Source organism: Polypterus senegalus, chromosome 13 (genome assembly GCF_016835505.1).
Source record: "Polypterus senegalus isolate Bchr_013 chromosome 13, ASM1683550v1, whole genome shotgun sequence".
NCBI lineage: Eukaryota > Metazoa > Chordata > Cladistia > Polypteriformes > Polypteridae > Polypterus > Polypterus senegalus.
In genome coordinates, this window is record NC_053166.1 from 3,204,810 (window position 1) to 3,220,392 (window position 15,583).

Below are 15,583 nucleotides of genomic sequence, written 5' to 3' on the forward strand. Positions count from 1 at the left end.
GCCATCTCCCTCCACACGCCTATGCCTGGCATCCCAGCGCAGACTGGTTTCCATGGCGCTCACGATCTCGGAGATGGGGCGGCCGCCAGCTCCCCTCACTCCGACAGGCGAGCCGCTGGGGGATTGATTGATGAGCCCATTCCATATGTTTTTATTGAAATCAGTGGGAGTTAAGTTGCCTTTCGCATTTTAATACCAAACAAAACATTAGACTTGGAATCCTGGCGGGCTCAGCCGACGAGGCTCGGGACTCCATTAGTCATGGGGGAGGGGCGGCGGGCAGCGGGAGACACGTGACGGGAATGGAATGCGGATCATCGGTGGGCTCCGGGTTGGCACGGATACTCGCTGGGTCCGAAACGTCCGCAAACGTCCACCTTGGCACCGTCCACAGCTGGAATGCGAGGGTCATCGGCGGGACCAGGCCAGTACAGCCAATGGGGGCGTCCCAGTTCTCACAGTCGCCACATCGACACTCATCTCCCAGTACACCCAGTTAACTTGGATACAGACCCATTAAGTGTGTCCCAGTCCAGCACAAGAACTGGAATGGGGATCACTGGCCTGTCCCAGTCCACACTGCCAGTTCCAGAGCAGATCATCGGCAGCCCACACATTTTAACCACTAACCTCCCAGTCCACCCAGTCAACTGGACCAGAGATCTTTGGGACTTCTGAGTCTGGGAAAGGCGCTATAAATGCATGAAATGGCTTATTATTATTATTATTATTATTATTATTATTATTATTATTATTATTATTGCCATCATCACTGTGTCCCACTCCAGCACAGGAACCTGAATGAACATCATTCGGGTGTCCAAGGCATACTAGCACTTAAATCCCAGTCTACCCAGTAAACCCGAATGGGCCTCCCCAGCATGGCCCAGTCCACAGCAGAAACTGGGACTTAGACTTGCAGTTCTTCCCGATCCTCACAGCTCACTGGCATGCAGCATCACCAGTATCCCCAGTCCACAAATGCATATGCACCAGTCCAGAGCGGACACTCGAAATCCCATCAAGAGGAGTGCTGACCAATGGCATGCCCCAAGTCAGACAGTTAGCGGGAGTCTCCACTGGAATGCACGTCTCCCCCATCCCAGTCCTCAAAACTCTAGTTAATCCCAATTCAAACAGCCAACTGGAATGCCGATGTCCACACTGCCAACTGGATTGCCCATCTCCTCTACGCCCCGGTCTACCTCATTATCCTCAAGCTGCCCCCCACAGAGCTCAACCTTCTGATCCCCATCACTATGCCATTGCTCCATTTGGTCCGCAGGGGTCTCCCTTTGCCAGTCTCTGCACTCTGCTGCCCCCTTCCTGCTGCACTCTGGTTCTCCACAGCCCTCCACACCCCCGCCCCCACACCCGTCCCACCATGCCTCTCCGCTCGCCCATTCCCGGCTAATCAATCACCGCGCTGCGTAATGATGTCCTGCTGGCACAATAATATTTTCTGGCACAAGCGGCTGCTGCTGGCAGCGCCAGGCATGGAGCTCACGCCAGCAGACATATGGCCACCGTGGGGAGAGTGACAGGCCCCCCATGCTCGGCATGCCGACGGCAAGGGAAGATGAGGGAGGGACGTGGAGATGCAACTCGCTGAACTCAGACTTGTCAGGCTGCACGGGAAGATCTGCGTTCTAATCTTCTCACACAGCGTGCCACCCACTGTGGGCAGGAGCTCTCTGCAAGGCACTGGTGCCAGGCAAGTGGGCAACAAGCCATTGGACCTTCTGGCCTTGGCACAATAAGCAGTCTTGGAAGAGTCCACATTCCAGCCGGAGGACCCTTTGTCATTCACCCAGTGACGATGACACGTTTGGCAGAATGTTTATGTGTGCCACGTCCTGAAGGGAAGAGGCTGCCGCTTCAGCCTCCGATGTCTCTAGGGGTGGGCAAATTATACTGGGCATGCCACATATTTATGCAGATTAATGCGGTGTGCTGCCACAAGACAATTGTGTGAGCAACTTTAGGGGTCAACACAATCGGGCATTTGTCAAAGCTTGTGCAGGTCACCCAAGTCAGTGGCACGTGGGTGGAGGTCACAAAGACAGAGTGACACATAAAAGGTATTGACAGAGATAGCACTGAAGGGGGAATGGCACCTAAGGAGTCACAGTCACTTGTCACCATCTTGGAGCCAAAGGAAGGTTGGGGGTTAGTGAGGCCATGGATCCCACCATCCAGAGCAGAGGGCAACACTGGCAGGTGCCAAGCTCTGAAATGAAGGCCACACGCCAGCATAACAGACTCAGTGGGTGTCTGCTGCCACCAAGAGGTGAACGGCTGACACTACATGCTCCACCGAACAACGCAGAATTTGAAGGACCTTGGCACTCAGAAGTTAACTCACCAAGGGGGCACCTGTCATGGCATTAGTACAGACTGGGTAATGGCAGCTGAGGATGTGGCTGGGGGATCCAGCCTGTGGGAATCAGCAGCTTTCTTATTTATCAAGTGCCAACATCTTGCCGCTCTGCCAAAGGGCAATAGGCACGGCATGATACTTTGACCCCAGGGGTGGGTATAAATGGGGGGGCGCGGCCAGACGACTATTTCTCAGCCTGCCGCCAACGATCAAGGTAAGTCGCTTGCCTTAAGCTGCTTCTCAAATGCCAGCATGCCAGCCTGTAGCCTGGGTGAGGGTGGAAAGGAAGGCGCTATATTGGGCTCGTCCACTCCTTAGCCACAGCCCCCCGGCCCTGTGTTTGCTGTTGTGTACTTTGGCCCCCCCTCGCCAGTGGACTTGTGCCAAGGTGCCTGAGAGTGTGGGGGAGTGAGGCTGGAGTGACCCCCGCTGGAGTGACCTTACGACCCATTCAGGTAAGGGTCCTGACTTGAGTGGATGGGTGGATTGGGGGGCTCTGCTGGGCTCACTTATTCAGAACACCCCCCAAGGTCTGTGCTCACCTCGAGTTTGCTGAAGCCCCCTTTGTTTATCCCCCACATCTCTGGATGGCATTGAAGTGATGTTGGTGGTGGGGGGGGCACTAATCTGGTGTCTCTTAACCTGGGGGTCTGAGGTCAGTGGTCACCACTGGCTGTAGGTTGTTTATTCCACTGTGGACCACCACCCCCCAACCCCAGTTTGTGGTCACTAATATTTTTGTTTCCTTGGTGACCCCCTAATTGTTCCTGCTTGTGGACAGGGGTCACTTTCTTGTAGACCCCCAGTTGGTGGGCACTACTTGGCTTATACGTGTTTTACTGCAGACCCCCCAGGTGTGATCGCTGTTGGGTTTACTTTTTACCATCGCAAACAGGTGGTCAGTGGTCACTGGCCTGGCCGGCCCCCCATTTACGCTTTTTATCACCCCCATCGTGTCCAGCCAGAGGCCACAAGCGTCTAATTTACTTGTAACTGCAGACCCCCACTTGTGGACAGTGGTCAGTATTGGGTGTAGTTTTCCACTGGAGACCCCCAGGTGTGGGGTCACTTTTGGGTGTAGTTTTTTTTCTCTCTCTCTCTGCAGACCCCTTATCCCCCATAGTTTGTGGGTACAGTTGGGTTTCTTCTTTTCCGTTGCAGACCACCCAGTTTGTGGTCAGTGGTCACTATTTTCCATTGCAGACCCAGCTGTCCTGTGGTCACAATTTGATTTGCTTTTTTTCCCAGCAGTCCCCCCAGTTGGTGGTCACTCTATATTTTGTTAATTCTTTCAGCCCCTTCCCGTCCAGCCGGTGGTCCCAAGCAGGTTTACAGATCTTACTTCCCACTTCGGACACCATGGTATTCGCCAACAAGTTGTCCACCTCCTCTGTGGCCCTGAAGGTGACCGAGGAAGACTCTCATGTGACTGGTAAGTGCAGCTGAGCCAGGTAAGCCCCCCTATCCCGGTGGTCTTCACAGGTGACCCCTCTCACAGCCTCTGCTAACCCCCACTGCAGATGGCCCCGTTGCTGACCCCAGTGAAGTGGCCACGGAGGAGGAGGAGGACGAGGACCCCTGGACTCTGCCCGCCCTTCAAGACGCCGGCCCTGCCTGGAAGGGTCAGTAAGCGCACTTGTGTGTGCCCACGCCGCCCAGCACTCATTGCTCTTAGTGACCCGTGTCCTCCTGTCCTGCCGCAGAGCTCGATGGCATCGGGAAACTGCGTCGAGTCCTGCTCGCCATCCTGAGGGGCTTCCTTCTGCTTGTGCTGCTCTACGTCTTCATCTGCTCCCTCGATGTCCTCAGTTCGGCGTTCCAGCTGGTGGGAGGTGAGATGGCCGTTGAGGTCAGTGGGCACAGAGAGCGCAGTTGGCCTACCTGCTGGGTTCACCCGTTCTCTCTGTCTTTGAGCAGGAAAGGCGGCCGGTGACATCTTCAGTGACAATGAAGTGCTATCCAACCCGGTGGCAGGGCTCGTCATTGGGGTGCTGCTGACCGTCCTGGTGCAGAGCTCCAGCACGTCCTCCTCCATCATCGTCAGCATGGTGTCATCAGGCCGTGAGTGTCACCCGCCTTTCTGTCTCCGAGCAAAGAGCCACTGAGCTGTCACCCAATCCGTCTGTCCATCTGTCTGTCTGTCTGTCTGTCTGTGTGTCCACAGTGCTGACCGTCACCACGTCAATCCCCATCATCATGGGCGTCAATGTTGGGACTTCGGTCACCAGCACCCTGGTGTCACTGGCGCACTCTGGGGACCGGAACGAGTTTCGCAGGTATGGCGTTGTGCCCTGTTGGGGACCAGATTGTCCGTCTCTGTCCTTAAAAGTCACACCTGTCCCCGTCCTTGTCCCCTGTCTCTCTTTTTAGGGCCTTTGCTGGCTCGGCGGTTCATGGCCTCTTTAACTGGTTAACTGTGCTCATCCTCCTGCCAGTGGAAGTTGGCACTCACTATCTGTACCACCTGACCAGCGCCATCGTGGACACCTTCAACATCCAATCAGGCGAGACGGCCCCAGACATCCTGAAGGTGATCACCGAGCCCTTCACACATCTGATCATCCAGGTGAGCCTCCGCTGGGACAAGGGGACGATCACACAGAGTCAGGCTGTGGCCCAGGACACTAAGGTGACAGCTGGATGTCAAGGTCACAAACCCACTGCCACTGCCCCCCTGTTCAGAGCTCAAGATGTCAGTCATCATCTCAGTGCTGGAACTCCTGAAGCGCTCCACATATTGGGCACCCCGTGCCCACCAGAAGCCTTCACTCACGCCCAGCTCCAAAGTCACAGTCCCGGGTTGTTGTCCCTTTGAAATGACAAATGCAGGGAGCGAAAGGTTTGCACTGGCGTCCCAAATGAGGGTGGACATGACTGGCAGTAAGATGGCACTCAGGGGTCTCATCACAGTATATAATTGGCAGGGTGACCAGTCCACTTGAGACTAGAAATGGTACCTCTGGGGTCCTCAAGCCCCAATTGGCATCAGAGATGAGCAGGTCACTTGAGGGCAGATTTCACTACACTTCACTCTCTGAGATAACTTGGGCACACCTGGGCAGATGCCCGTCCAGGGGGGTGAATGGGGCACATTTGGGTAGATATCTCTCTGGAGTGACCAGTCCACTTGAGGGTAGACGGGCCACTTCAGGGTGTGGATCTCTTATGATGGCCAGTCCACAGGTGGCAGGCACAATGGGATGACCAGCCAGCTCCAGGATGGCACCTACCTGGGTTGGCTTGTCTGGGTACACATCTGTGTGCTGACCGCTCCTCATCCATGTGGACGTGTGTGCCAGTCAGCCTGTTGATGTCTTTGTCCCTTTTCTTGTCCCACAGCTTAACAAAGAGGTCATCGCCGGACTTGGCACGGGCAGCCCGGAGATCGGCAATCAGAGTTTGATTCTTCACTGGTGTTTGACCCAGAATGTCACGGTGAGTGTCCACTGCATGGCCAGGCCTCAATGTCCTCACTTGCTGCTCCGTCTGACGTGGCTTTTGTGTTCTGAAGCTCCTCAAGAACGTCACGGTGTCCAACGCTACTGAGTGCGCCATCTATGAGTGCTTTGGGTCCGATGACAACCAAGTGGCTCTTAAAAACGTCACCGAGATACAACCCGTGAAGGCCTGTGAGTATCCCGCCTGTGTGACATGGGGACACGGTAGCCACAGAGGTTCTCAGGTGGGCCTCGTGACGGCCGTCCTTCTGTTCTGCCCTCAGGTACCCACATCTTTGCCCACACAACCCTTCCAGACATGGCGGTGGGCTTCATCCTCCTCTTTGCCTCCCTGCTGGTCCTCTGCGGCTGTCTGATGCTCATCGTCAAGCTGCTCAATTCGGTGCTGCGGGGGCAGATTGCACAGGCCATCAAGAAGGTCATCAACGCAGGTACACGTCACACATGGCAAGTGAGTGCCAGTCCAGTGCCATCCACCCTCTGTAACATGGGCCAAGTGACACTGAAGGAAACAACGAGGTTTGGCGTGTCTATGGCATGTCATGTCATTGAACCTGGGATACTGGTGAGGTCACTGGGGGAGACCCTCAAGGCCACTCTGTGGAGACCACCATACATGTCAATTGAACTCCCTTAGGGGGATGCATGAGAGGGCATTAAGATACACGTCAGCCTGGATAGGCCAAGCATTAGAGACGGGCAGCAGTGGGCAGCACACTGATGTTGTCCATAGGAGGACGGCTAGTGGACGGTACAGCCGCAGGTCAAAGTGGGCAGTACACAGGGTGGGGCACTTGACACTTGATGCCCATCCACACTGACTGCTTATAGTGGGCACAGCTGCATTGTCAGTATAGGGCATGTGGCTGGCCACTGATCTTTGTGTGGGTGGGCATAATGCCAGCCAGAATGACACTGTTGGCTGTGATGTCAGTGGTGGGCATGGGGTTACCACACACACTCTAGATATTCATAGTGGACACTGTGCTGACAATGCTGACCACCACCACTCTGACTGTGTGACTGGCAGGCACAGTAATGTGGCATTTGTCATGGCAGTGGTGGGCATACAGCTGGCAGTATGATGTCATAAGTATACTTGCTGGTGGACACACTGAGCCTCTTGATTGTGATACCATTAGTGCGCATTGTACCAGGGTGACCCGCTCACCAGTGGTCTCGACTATTGGGCATTAGAGTGGTCTTCCAGCAGAGTGCCTGGCAAGAAGAGCACAAACCACACGACATGGAGACCACTGTGTCCCCTGAGTGGATGGATTGTCAGAGTGGCAGCTGAAGGTGAGTGACAGCTTGTCTCCCGAGACCGCTCATGTGATGTAACCATGTGTTTGGGGTCCACAGATCTGCCATTTCCCTTTGGTTGGGTGAACGGCTATTTGGCCATCTTGGTTGGCGCCCTGATGACCTTCATCTTACAGAGCAGCTCCGTCTTCACGTCAGCCATCATTCCGCTCATCGGTGAGTGTCCTGGCCCCCGTGCCCTCGCCATGCTCTCTTGGTTTCCCCGGGTTTCCGATGTGCCCATCAGTGGCCCCTTGGCGCTGCCATCATTGATTCTGTGGGTTAACTTACCAAGATCGATGAGCCACCCTGAGTAGTGGGCTTGTCACTTCTGGGGTCAGTGATGGCTGAGACGGAACGGGTGGCACGACCTGCTCTCGGCTCTAAGGGGGCCGGCCGCTGTGCCCCTCTGCCCCAAGTCCTCATAGTGTTAATGTCACTGTCTCTGTTCACAGGAATCGGGGTCATCAGCCTTGAGCGGGTCTACCCTCTATGCCTGGGGTCCAATATTGGTACCACCACCACTGCCATGCTGGCCGCTCTGGCCAGCCCTGCTGAGAAGCTGCGGAGTTCTCTTCAGGTAGTGTGCCCGCTGCGGGGGTCTCAATGAGCTCACCAAGGCCTCCCGGAGGGGTCAAGATTGATCTTCTGTCCTTCTGCCCCTCAGGTTGCCCTAATCCATTTCTTCTTCAACTTGACTGGCATCGTCCTTTGGTATATCATCCCCGTGATGCGACTGCCTATTCCTTTGGCCAAGAAGTTTGGAAACATCACTGCCAAGTATCGCTGGTTTGCCGTCCTCTACCTGCTCCTCAGCTTCTTCCTGCTGCCCGCTGCCATCTTTGGCCTGTCTATAGCGGGCTGGCCGGTCCTCGTGGGAGTGGCAGGTCCCATCGTTCTGCTGGCTGCTTTCAGCTCTGTGGTGACTTTGTGCCAGCGCAGATGCCCGCAGTATCTGCCCCACTGCCTCCGGACCTGGGACTCTCTACCCCTCTGGATGCACTCCTTGGAGCCTTGGGACCATCTCGTGTCACAGTGCCAACGTCACTGCTGCTGCTGCTGCCGCTGCTGTACGAAGAAGGTGCCAGCCGGTGTAGAAGATGGCAGTGACAGCAAATGTGAAAGCACCGAGCTGCACGCGTATGACAACCCGGCGGCAGAGCCCAGCGCCGAGGGGGTCTAACAGCCCAGGGGACTTTGAGGGGATCTATGACAGGGACAAAGCCCCTCAAGTACCCGGCCCAGGACACTTTTGACATTCAGGCTGGCCCATGTGTGACCCTCGGAGATGGGGTGAGGGGAGGTGGTGGTCTCTGGGGGCTAAAAAGAGGAATGTCAATCTGGGCCAAATGGACAAAGGACAGGGGGCCAGGCTGCAGTGTGTGACCACAGACGGGTGGGGTGGCACCAACTGAGAAGGGAGGATTAACTTTGACCCTCATGCACACCCGGGGATGAGGCGGCACCACTGGCACAGGACCTCAACCAGCAGGGGGTAGAGAAGTGATAGAGTGTGCTGGGGTGGGGGGCTCACAAGCAGCCTTACAACTCACCGAATATGTCCAGGCAGGACCCTTGGGGACCTCCAGATGACACCCACACTGTGACACACTTCATGGCTGACATTTCTGAACAAACGAAACACCAACGGCATGCGATTCGGCCATTTTAAAAGCAGACCTGCGCGCATGTGTGTGTGTGTGTGTGTGTGTGCGTGTGTGTGCGTGTGTGCGTGTGCCACCACGCCGCCGTCTCACCTTTGACCCCAAATGACCCAATCACAGGAGACGGTTTGTACTGCATGGTGGCTTTTGTGTCAACTGACTTGCGTACTTAAGAGAGAATTGAACCACAAATGAGTGAAATGATCAGAGGAACACGTGACACGACGGTGACGTCCAGGGCCCTCCTGTTGTCACATGCATGTGTCGTCATTTATCGAAACTCTAAGGGGATGTCTTTGGTCAGTTATAAGAATACATTGAATTGATAAAGTGCCTTTCCTTTGTGTTAGGCGTTCATTTCCAGTGGTGCTTGGTGCCCCGATGCCCCCATTGCAAAGCCACAGGATGGGCAGGGGGCTTTTTGAAAATGTCTAGAAAATGCGGGAACCTAACACAGCGTCCCGTGTGTGACAACACGACCTGGAGAATGACAAACTGGTCCTTCAACCTGTGCAGAGATCTGAGGGAGGGGCGCGTTGGGTGGTGAGGAAGAGCAAGCGGACAGACATTGGCATCTACGTATGTGCCCCTCATGCCTGATCATATGATCACTCCTCGTCTGTTTCAATGTCATTCGCGTCATCGCTACTTTGATGTCATTTGTGTCACTTCATCGTTGTTTTCACTTTGGCCATTTAATCTCGAAGTGCACTTCAGTTTTTCACCTCTAGGTGGTGCTGGTGCATTGACTGATCATGTGATCACGCGACGTCCAGTTCAAGTTCCACACTTCGACTTTATCGTCAGCGTTGCAGGTTTAGTGTTGAGTCTTTCAATATAATAATCAGTAATCATTCTTTAGGCCTTCACGTAGTGAGTGTGGAGCCACTTCAGACACCACTGATGTGCAGCACCCACTTGGGTGACACGACGGCAGCCATTATGACACCAGTGCACTCGGCACACTTGAGCTGTTAGGAGGCGAAGTGATGAGAGAGAGAGAGACACAATTAGAGACAGGGGGTGCTTGGGGGGCCACGGTGGGCATCAGGATGCCCTCTACTCTTTATCATCTTTAATGAGCACAGACAGTCTCACCTGAAGGACGGTGTCACATTTACAGCCCAGTGTCCCAGTCACTGCATTGGGGCATTGGGGTCCGGAACAGCTCCCCCTTGTTGGCCTCACCAGTACCATCACCAGCTGGCATCCAATCCAAGCAGTGGCCGGGCCTGAATCTGCCGAGCCTCAGGTGGGTGACATGTTGTGAGGTGCTGGTGTGACACGTCACCTTCAATGACATTCTCAGCACTGCCAGCTTAATGCCAAGATGCCAACTTGACTCACATAATTAAAGTCCCATTAAACCTCGAAAGACTTCAGTGTCCCCTCTGGGTGGCTTCAGCATGTCACCGGTCCCCCTGTGCCCCTTTCACTATCCATTAATACAGAAATGTTGGTTTCATTTCTGAACTTCAATTTCAATGCTCAAAGTTCAATTTGGATTTTCATTGGCACCGCTCCGACTTTATCCCCAACCTCCCATTGAGATTTTGTGTTTTGTCACAAATACACTTCATTAGGCCTCGGTGACAGATCTCGTGGTCACTCAGAGTCCAGTTAATTGTTATGAATGTCTTGAGGTCACAAGTTGGGTGCCACCATTTTTACTTCACTCTCAACATTTTAACATCAACATCACGCTTGGGCCTGAGGTGCCCACTTTGTGGTGGTCCAAATGGGCATCCATTGGAAAACAAAAATTAGGATCACATAACAAGAGAGACACACACTTGTCATCTTCTACCACCCGGACACCCACCAGGTGCCAATCAACCAACAGGAGGATGCACTGGGCAGACCCCTGGGGTTCAAAAATGACAGCAATTTAAAGATGGGACTGACAGCCTGGGGTGGCAGGCCGATGTGACCACCTAGATGATGATTCATGGTGACCCCCCCCCAACCCCACTCCAGTTTTCAGAGGTCACTTTTGTCCTGGCCACACAGACAGTCTGGACACTCGCTGCCCTGTAAAACAAAATGTCTTGTAGAGACAGCAGAGCTGAATAAAGAATGAGACCCGCGGGCATCGCTTGGCTCATATGCTTCTTTCCTGCTCATCAGGGTGAACCCAAAATCAGATGAACAGGTCAGGGTGGGGGAGACAAAGGGGGGCCGCCGCCGCCACCGGGGCGATCAGGGTCTGTGGCAAAGGTCAACAGTGGGCAAACGAGGACCATGCTGAAGCAGGGGGAGCACATTGAGACCCTCACTTCTACAGGCTCAATACCCCAAAATAACGAAGCGAGAAGAGGATGGTATTAAAAATAAGACACTGAATAACCAGGATGACACCGGAAGTTGGCCTCAGGGGCGTCTCTTTGATCCGTGCTGGGATGTCTGGGGTTCACAGAATTGGGTGGACTGATTAGGAAAGGCACCCACCCATCCAGAGGAAGCAAGCCCACCCATTGGACAAAATCCAAGCCAAGCTTCGAGATGCCAAGTGTGTCAAGGAGGAGATCTGTGGACGGCTGCAGCACTAAAGACCCCTAAGAGCACAATGGCCTCCATAGTCCCTAAAGTCTGGAAGACCCCAACTCTCTCTAGAGCTGGACATTTAGGGATGAAGGGCTTTGGTAAAATAGGGGGCCACAAACTTGACAGTCGCACGGGCTGAGCTTCAGAGAACACGTGGGGAGACGGGAGGAATGTCCAGAAGGACAACCATCACTGCAACCGTCCGCTGGCTAGAAGACCCACGAAAGACCCTCTGGTGTGATGATGGCCTCAATTGTAAGTGTCACGTCTGGAGGCCATGACGCTCCACTTACCACCTGAACAACATCAGGGACCGGCAGACGAGGCAGAGTTGAGATGTTAGACCGTCTCCATGAAGACTCTGCTCGCAGCGTGCAGGACCTCAGCAGTGACACAGGAGTGGCTGAGGGACACACCTGTGAATGTCCAGTCAGAGGATGGCACTCTAATGATGGCCTCTATCCAGCCTGACAGAACTTGAGAGGGTAAGCCGAGAAGAGTGGCACAAATCCAGGAGTCACATCAAACCAAGACGCCTCCAGGCCACCAAAGGGGCTTCAACTATCTGCTGAATGAAGGGTCTCCTCACTTTTTCCTGTTCATCCATTCACAAAGATTCATCCTGGGGTGTTGAGCGTCGGTCGATGAGGGAGAAAAAGAATTTAAGCGACTATAACAGGGGGCTACGATAAAACAAATGGCTCTGTGGGCCAAGAGTGGAGATGAACAGCCTGAGAAGCACGTGGAGGCCATGGAGCAATCAACAAGGAGCCACCCGGTCACCTGATGAAGCAGCCATCTGATCAGTTGTGCCAGGAGACGTCCAAACAGTCAGCTGGTGGTTTGATGGCTCATCGGCCCCCCACTCAGCCCCTCAGTCAGAGCGCGCCTTTCCATCTGGACGCGTATTCAGATGTTTTCTTTACTGTTATACCTAACACAGAAATGGGACATGGCACTGAAGTGGGCTCTGTCCAGGTACATCCAAGGCCTGCCAGCCTCGCCCACCTAAAGAAACACTGCGAACCACTGGCCCTGCTGCTCAGGACGTCTTCGCCGAAGCTCACCATCTTTAACCTCCCACCTACAGAGCTCAGCCAGGGTTCACTGCGTTCGTTTGCTGGAACATGTGCTGTGGGCGAAGGGACATCAAAGCAAACGTCAGGACGGGAAATCAAAGGAGGCAGACGAGAAAGAACAAGATAAGGGCAGCTGAGGGGAGAGGAGTCAAGTCAGCACCCGGGCTGGTGAACCGCAGGAGACGGGTGGGGGGGTTAGCACCATGAGGCTAGTAGCAACATAGTGGTGAGGGCACCAACATTGGCATGGAGGGGGGGCACTGGTGACCTCAGCTGACAGAAGGGCAGATGCCATCTTATCAGGGCACAGTCAGCCAATTAAAGCGGCACACTTTCACTGCGCTCATCCATTTAGTACACGTCAGGACGTGGCCTGTGCCCCACACTGGGCCCCTTTAGGACCCTGGAATAAAGATAAGCTGCAATAAGCAACGGAGATAAGCAAAGAGAGCACCCACTAAGCACCTGGGTATTCCTATGTGGTGCCCTTGCCAGCAGCCGTATGAAGGAAGCAACACTCCATCACCCCATGCGAGTTATGCCAGCCATGAACGGAAACATGGGCATTCTTGTGGCTGGAGGGGTAGGTGGTCTCTTTTAAAAAATGCCCACTGATCCCATCCCAGCGCCATTCCTCAGGCAGCACAATTCAGTGGAGGCTTACAGGTGGCAGAAAGTGCTGTCATGGCAGGAGTGCCTTATCAGGTCCACGTGCAGGAGTCAGGAGCGCCGCCATTCATCAGCAGTCAGCTAGACGGACATGCTGTCCATGAGGAGAAAAGGCGAACGGCAGGCCGGACCGTGGGACCAACGTCCAGTTGTCATCCACGAAAAGAAAAGAAAAGAAAAGATAGATAAATAAAGAAATAAATGAAGGAATGGCAACTGGCTAGCACAGCAGATAGGAGGCACTGCCACCTAGTGCACCGCACAGGAACTGCGTACGGTCACCTATCAGCCTGACTAATGACTGACTGGCTGATCCTGGTCAGGGTCTTTCTTCTTTTTTACTGTTTTATGGTCGTCCTTATCTGTTTTTCGTTCACCGCACAGCACCGTGAGGCTACTAACCTTTAATAATTCTGATAAAGCTGACAACACAGAATGCTTGCGTCGGCTGCCATGTCAATAAAGCGCCTTACCTGCATGAAGGACTTGCTGGGCTCAGCAGTGGGCAGCACACTAATGGTCTGCTCAGGTCACGGCCCCCACCAACCTACCTGTCCAGCAACCATCAACAGAGCTGCCAGCTGGAATTAGAATGGCACTGCCATGTGGCTCCAGTGTCAGCTTGCAGAGCTGCTAAAATTAGACAGGTAGGCGCGTGAAGCACAGAGGCTCCCTCACATAGACAGAGAGCCACCATGGAGTCTGGGAAGCACACGAGATCACAAGTAGACCCCACGGTGCGTGAAGCCTACCTGATGGCCCACGATTACATCGATTACGTGACCAAGGCCCCAGGGGCCTCAGGACGGCCACCGTCAAAGGCATGTGCGGCGCTGCGACATGCAGGGGACACTTTGATCCACAAGTTCCCTCTGTTCTTCAAGCGCTGGCCTCGACTCTTCCAGGAGGTGACGGAGGACAACGCTGCCACTACGCTCGTCCATATCCTGGAGGAGCACTTTGGGCCTCAAGTGGCTGGAGGCCGCACTCGGGAGCTGCCCTGGAGTGCCATCCTCTCCGTCTACATGCTGGCTGGTCAGATGGCTCAGCACTGCCAGGAGCGCGGACTACAAGGTGCACTGCCCGTCCTAAAGGAGCGAGTGGGCGAGTATGTGGAGAGGACTGTGTGCCCGCAGCTCAGGGAGAAAGGAGGCTGGGTAAGTAAGTAGTTTAAGCCTGGAGGGCACCAGCAAGGCGTACGAGGACGGCAATGTCACATGCAAGGCCTTACTGCTCTGTCTGTCTGTCATCTCTTTACCAGTCTGGCTTTGAGGCCCGCTACGGTGAGAAGGAAGACCCCGAGAAGATGGCCATCAGAGTCTGCTGTGGAACTCTCGTCTTGCTGGCTGCTGCCATTCTAACTTACTTCTTCTGGAAGCGTCGACCACCTTGGACATCCTGAAAGGTCAGTCAGTGACAGGTAGTGAGCTCGGGTCCGGCGGCACTTAGTATTGATACTGGCAGCCCAGGTCCGGCCATGGCATTTATAATGGAAGGCTTCACCCCTGCCAAGATACCCTAGCAGAGGGCATTTGCACTTCGGAGGCACCCTTGGTGGTGGCAGTGAGGTGTGCCAACACAGCAGGTCCATACTCTTCTACAGTTGTAAAAGTAGCCAACACTTTTGTTTGTTTCTTGCGATTGGACAGAACAGCACCAGTAATCTGGGACTACCAACCACATTCTGATGACCAGACATCTCAACGTGGGGTGGACAGGCAGACGGGCAAAGGAAACTCTGTGATCTGGTCAGTTGTGCAAAATGAGACAGGCACAGACGCAGCCCTCCTGTCCAAACACACGTTTAGAACGGCAGCAGCTTAGTTTACCTGGCCATTCGACACGTGGACTGGCACCCTGTCTGCAGATGATTTCTGTCTTGGGATTGCCTGAACCATCTAAAGCAAAGATTAAGAAAAAGCAATTTTGTTACCAGTGAGGACAGAGTGTGTGACCAACAGGCCCAGTTTATCAGGATGGCCAGCAACTCTTTAGACACAACTTCCATTACCTGACGGCTCACAAGAGGGCAGAATTCAAGTCACTGTCGCCCTCTAGTGGTTACAGACAGGACAAGACTTAATAGGACGGGCCCCACCTTTACACACACTTTCAATGAACTGAACCAGTGTGGGCACAAGTACCCCCACCCTCAAGGGCAGGCTACCAAAAAAACAGACGAGTGACGAAGGTGGGCGTTAAAAACAGACATAAAAGGACCACAAACCCCAGAGGCAACTCATTTTTAAAAGAAAACCAGACCCCAGCACACCAAGCCCACCACCTTCACTCTTTACTGAGATGGCATTAAAAAAAAAAAAAAAAAAAGGACACCTAATTAAAAACACAAACGTGATTTTAAGAAGGAAATCAGCAGCCGTACCCGCTGGTCCTCAGTGTCAGTGATAAACAGGACAAGCCCTCTTCTACCAAATCTACACACTTGGAAGACACCGGCCATGGAGGTCCGTATCAGATTACATAATG

The 15,583-nt window shown here is 53.9% G+C and overlaps 2 protein-coding genes across 2 annotated transcripts; both read left to right on the forward strand.

Annotated features, from left to right (window-relative positions):
- Positions 1-307: 307 nt before the first annotated feature.
- Positions 308-8,323, forward strand: LOC120542639 (sodium-dependent phosphate transport protein 2B-like). The gene is made up of 13 exons (XM_039775233.1): positions 308-486; positions 3,676-3,812; positions 3,901-4,002; positions 4,084-4,212; positions 4,298-4,441; positions 4,545-4,656; positions 4,751-4,946; positions 5,720-5,815; positions 5,892-6,009; positions 6,102-6,269; positions 7,201-7,317; positions 7,596-7,720; positions 7,808-8,323. The coding sequence occupies exons 1-13, from the start codon at positions 308-310 to the stop codon at positions 8,321-8,323; spliced, it is 2,139 nt and encodes a 712-aa protein (XP_039631167.1).
- A 5,452-nt stretch (positions 8,324-13,775) lies between these two features.
- Positions 13,776-15,424, forward strand: bcl2l16 (BCL2 like 16). Its single transcript, XM_039774204.1, has 2 exons — positions 13,776-14,253; positions 14,358-15,424. The coding sequence occupies exons 1-2, from the start codon at positions 13,792-13,794 to the stop codon at positions 14,496-14,498; spliced, it is 603 nt and encodes a 200-aa protein (XP_039630138.1). The 5' UTR covers positions 13,776-13,791; the 3' UTR covers positions 14,499-15,424.
- The last annotated feature ends 159 nt before the right edge of the window (positions 15,425-15,583 follow it).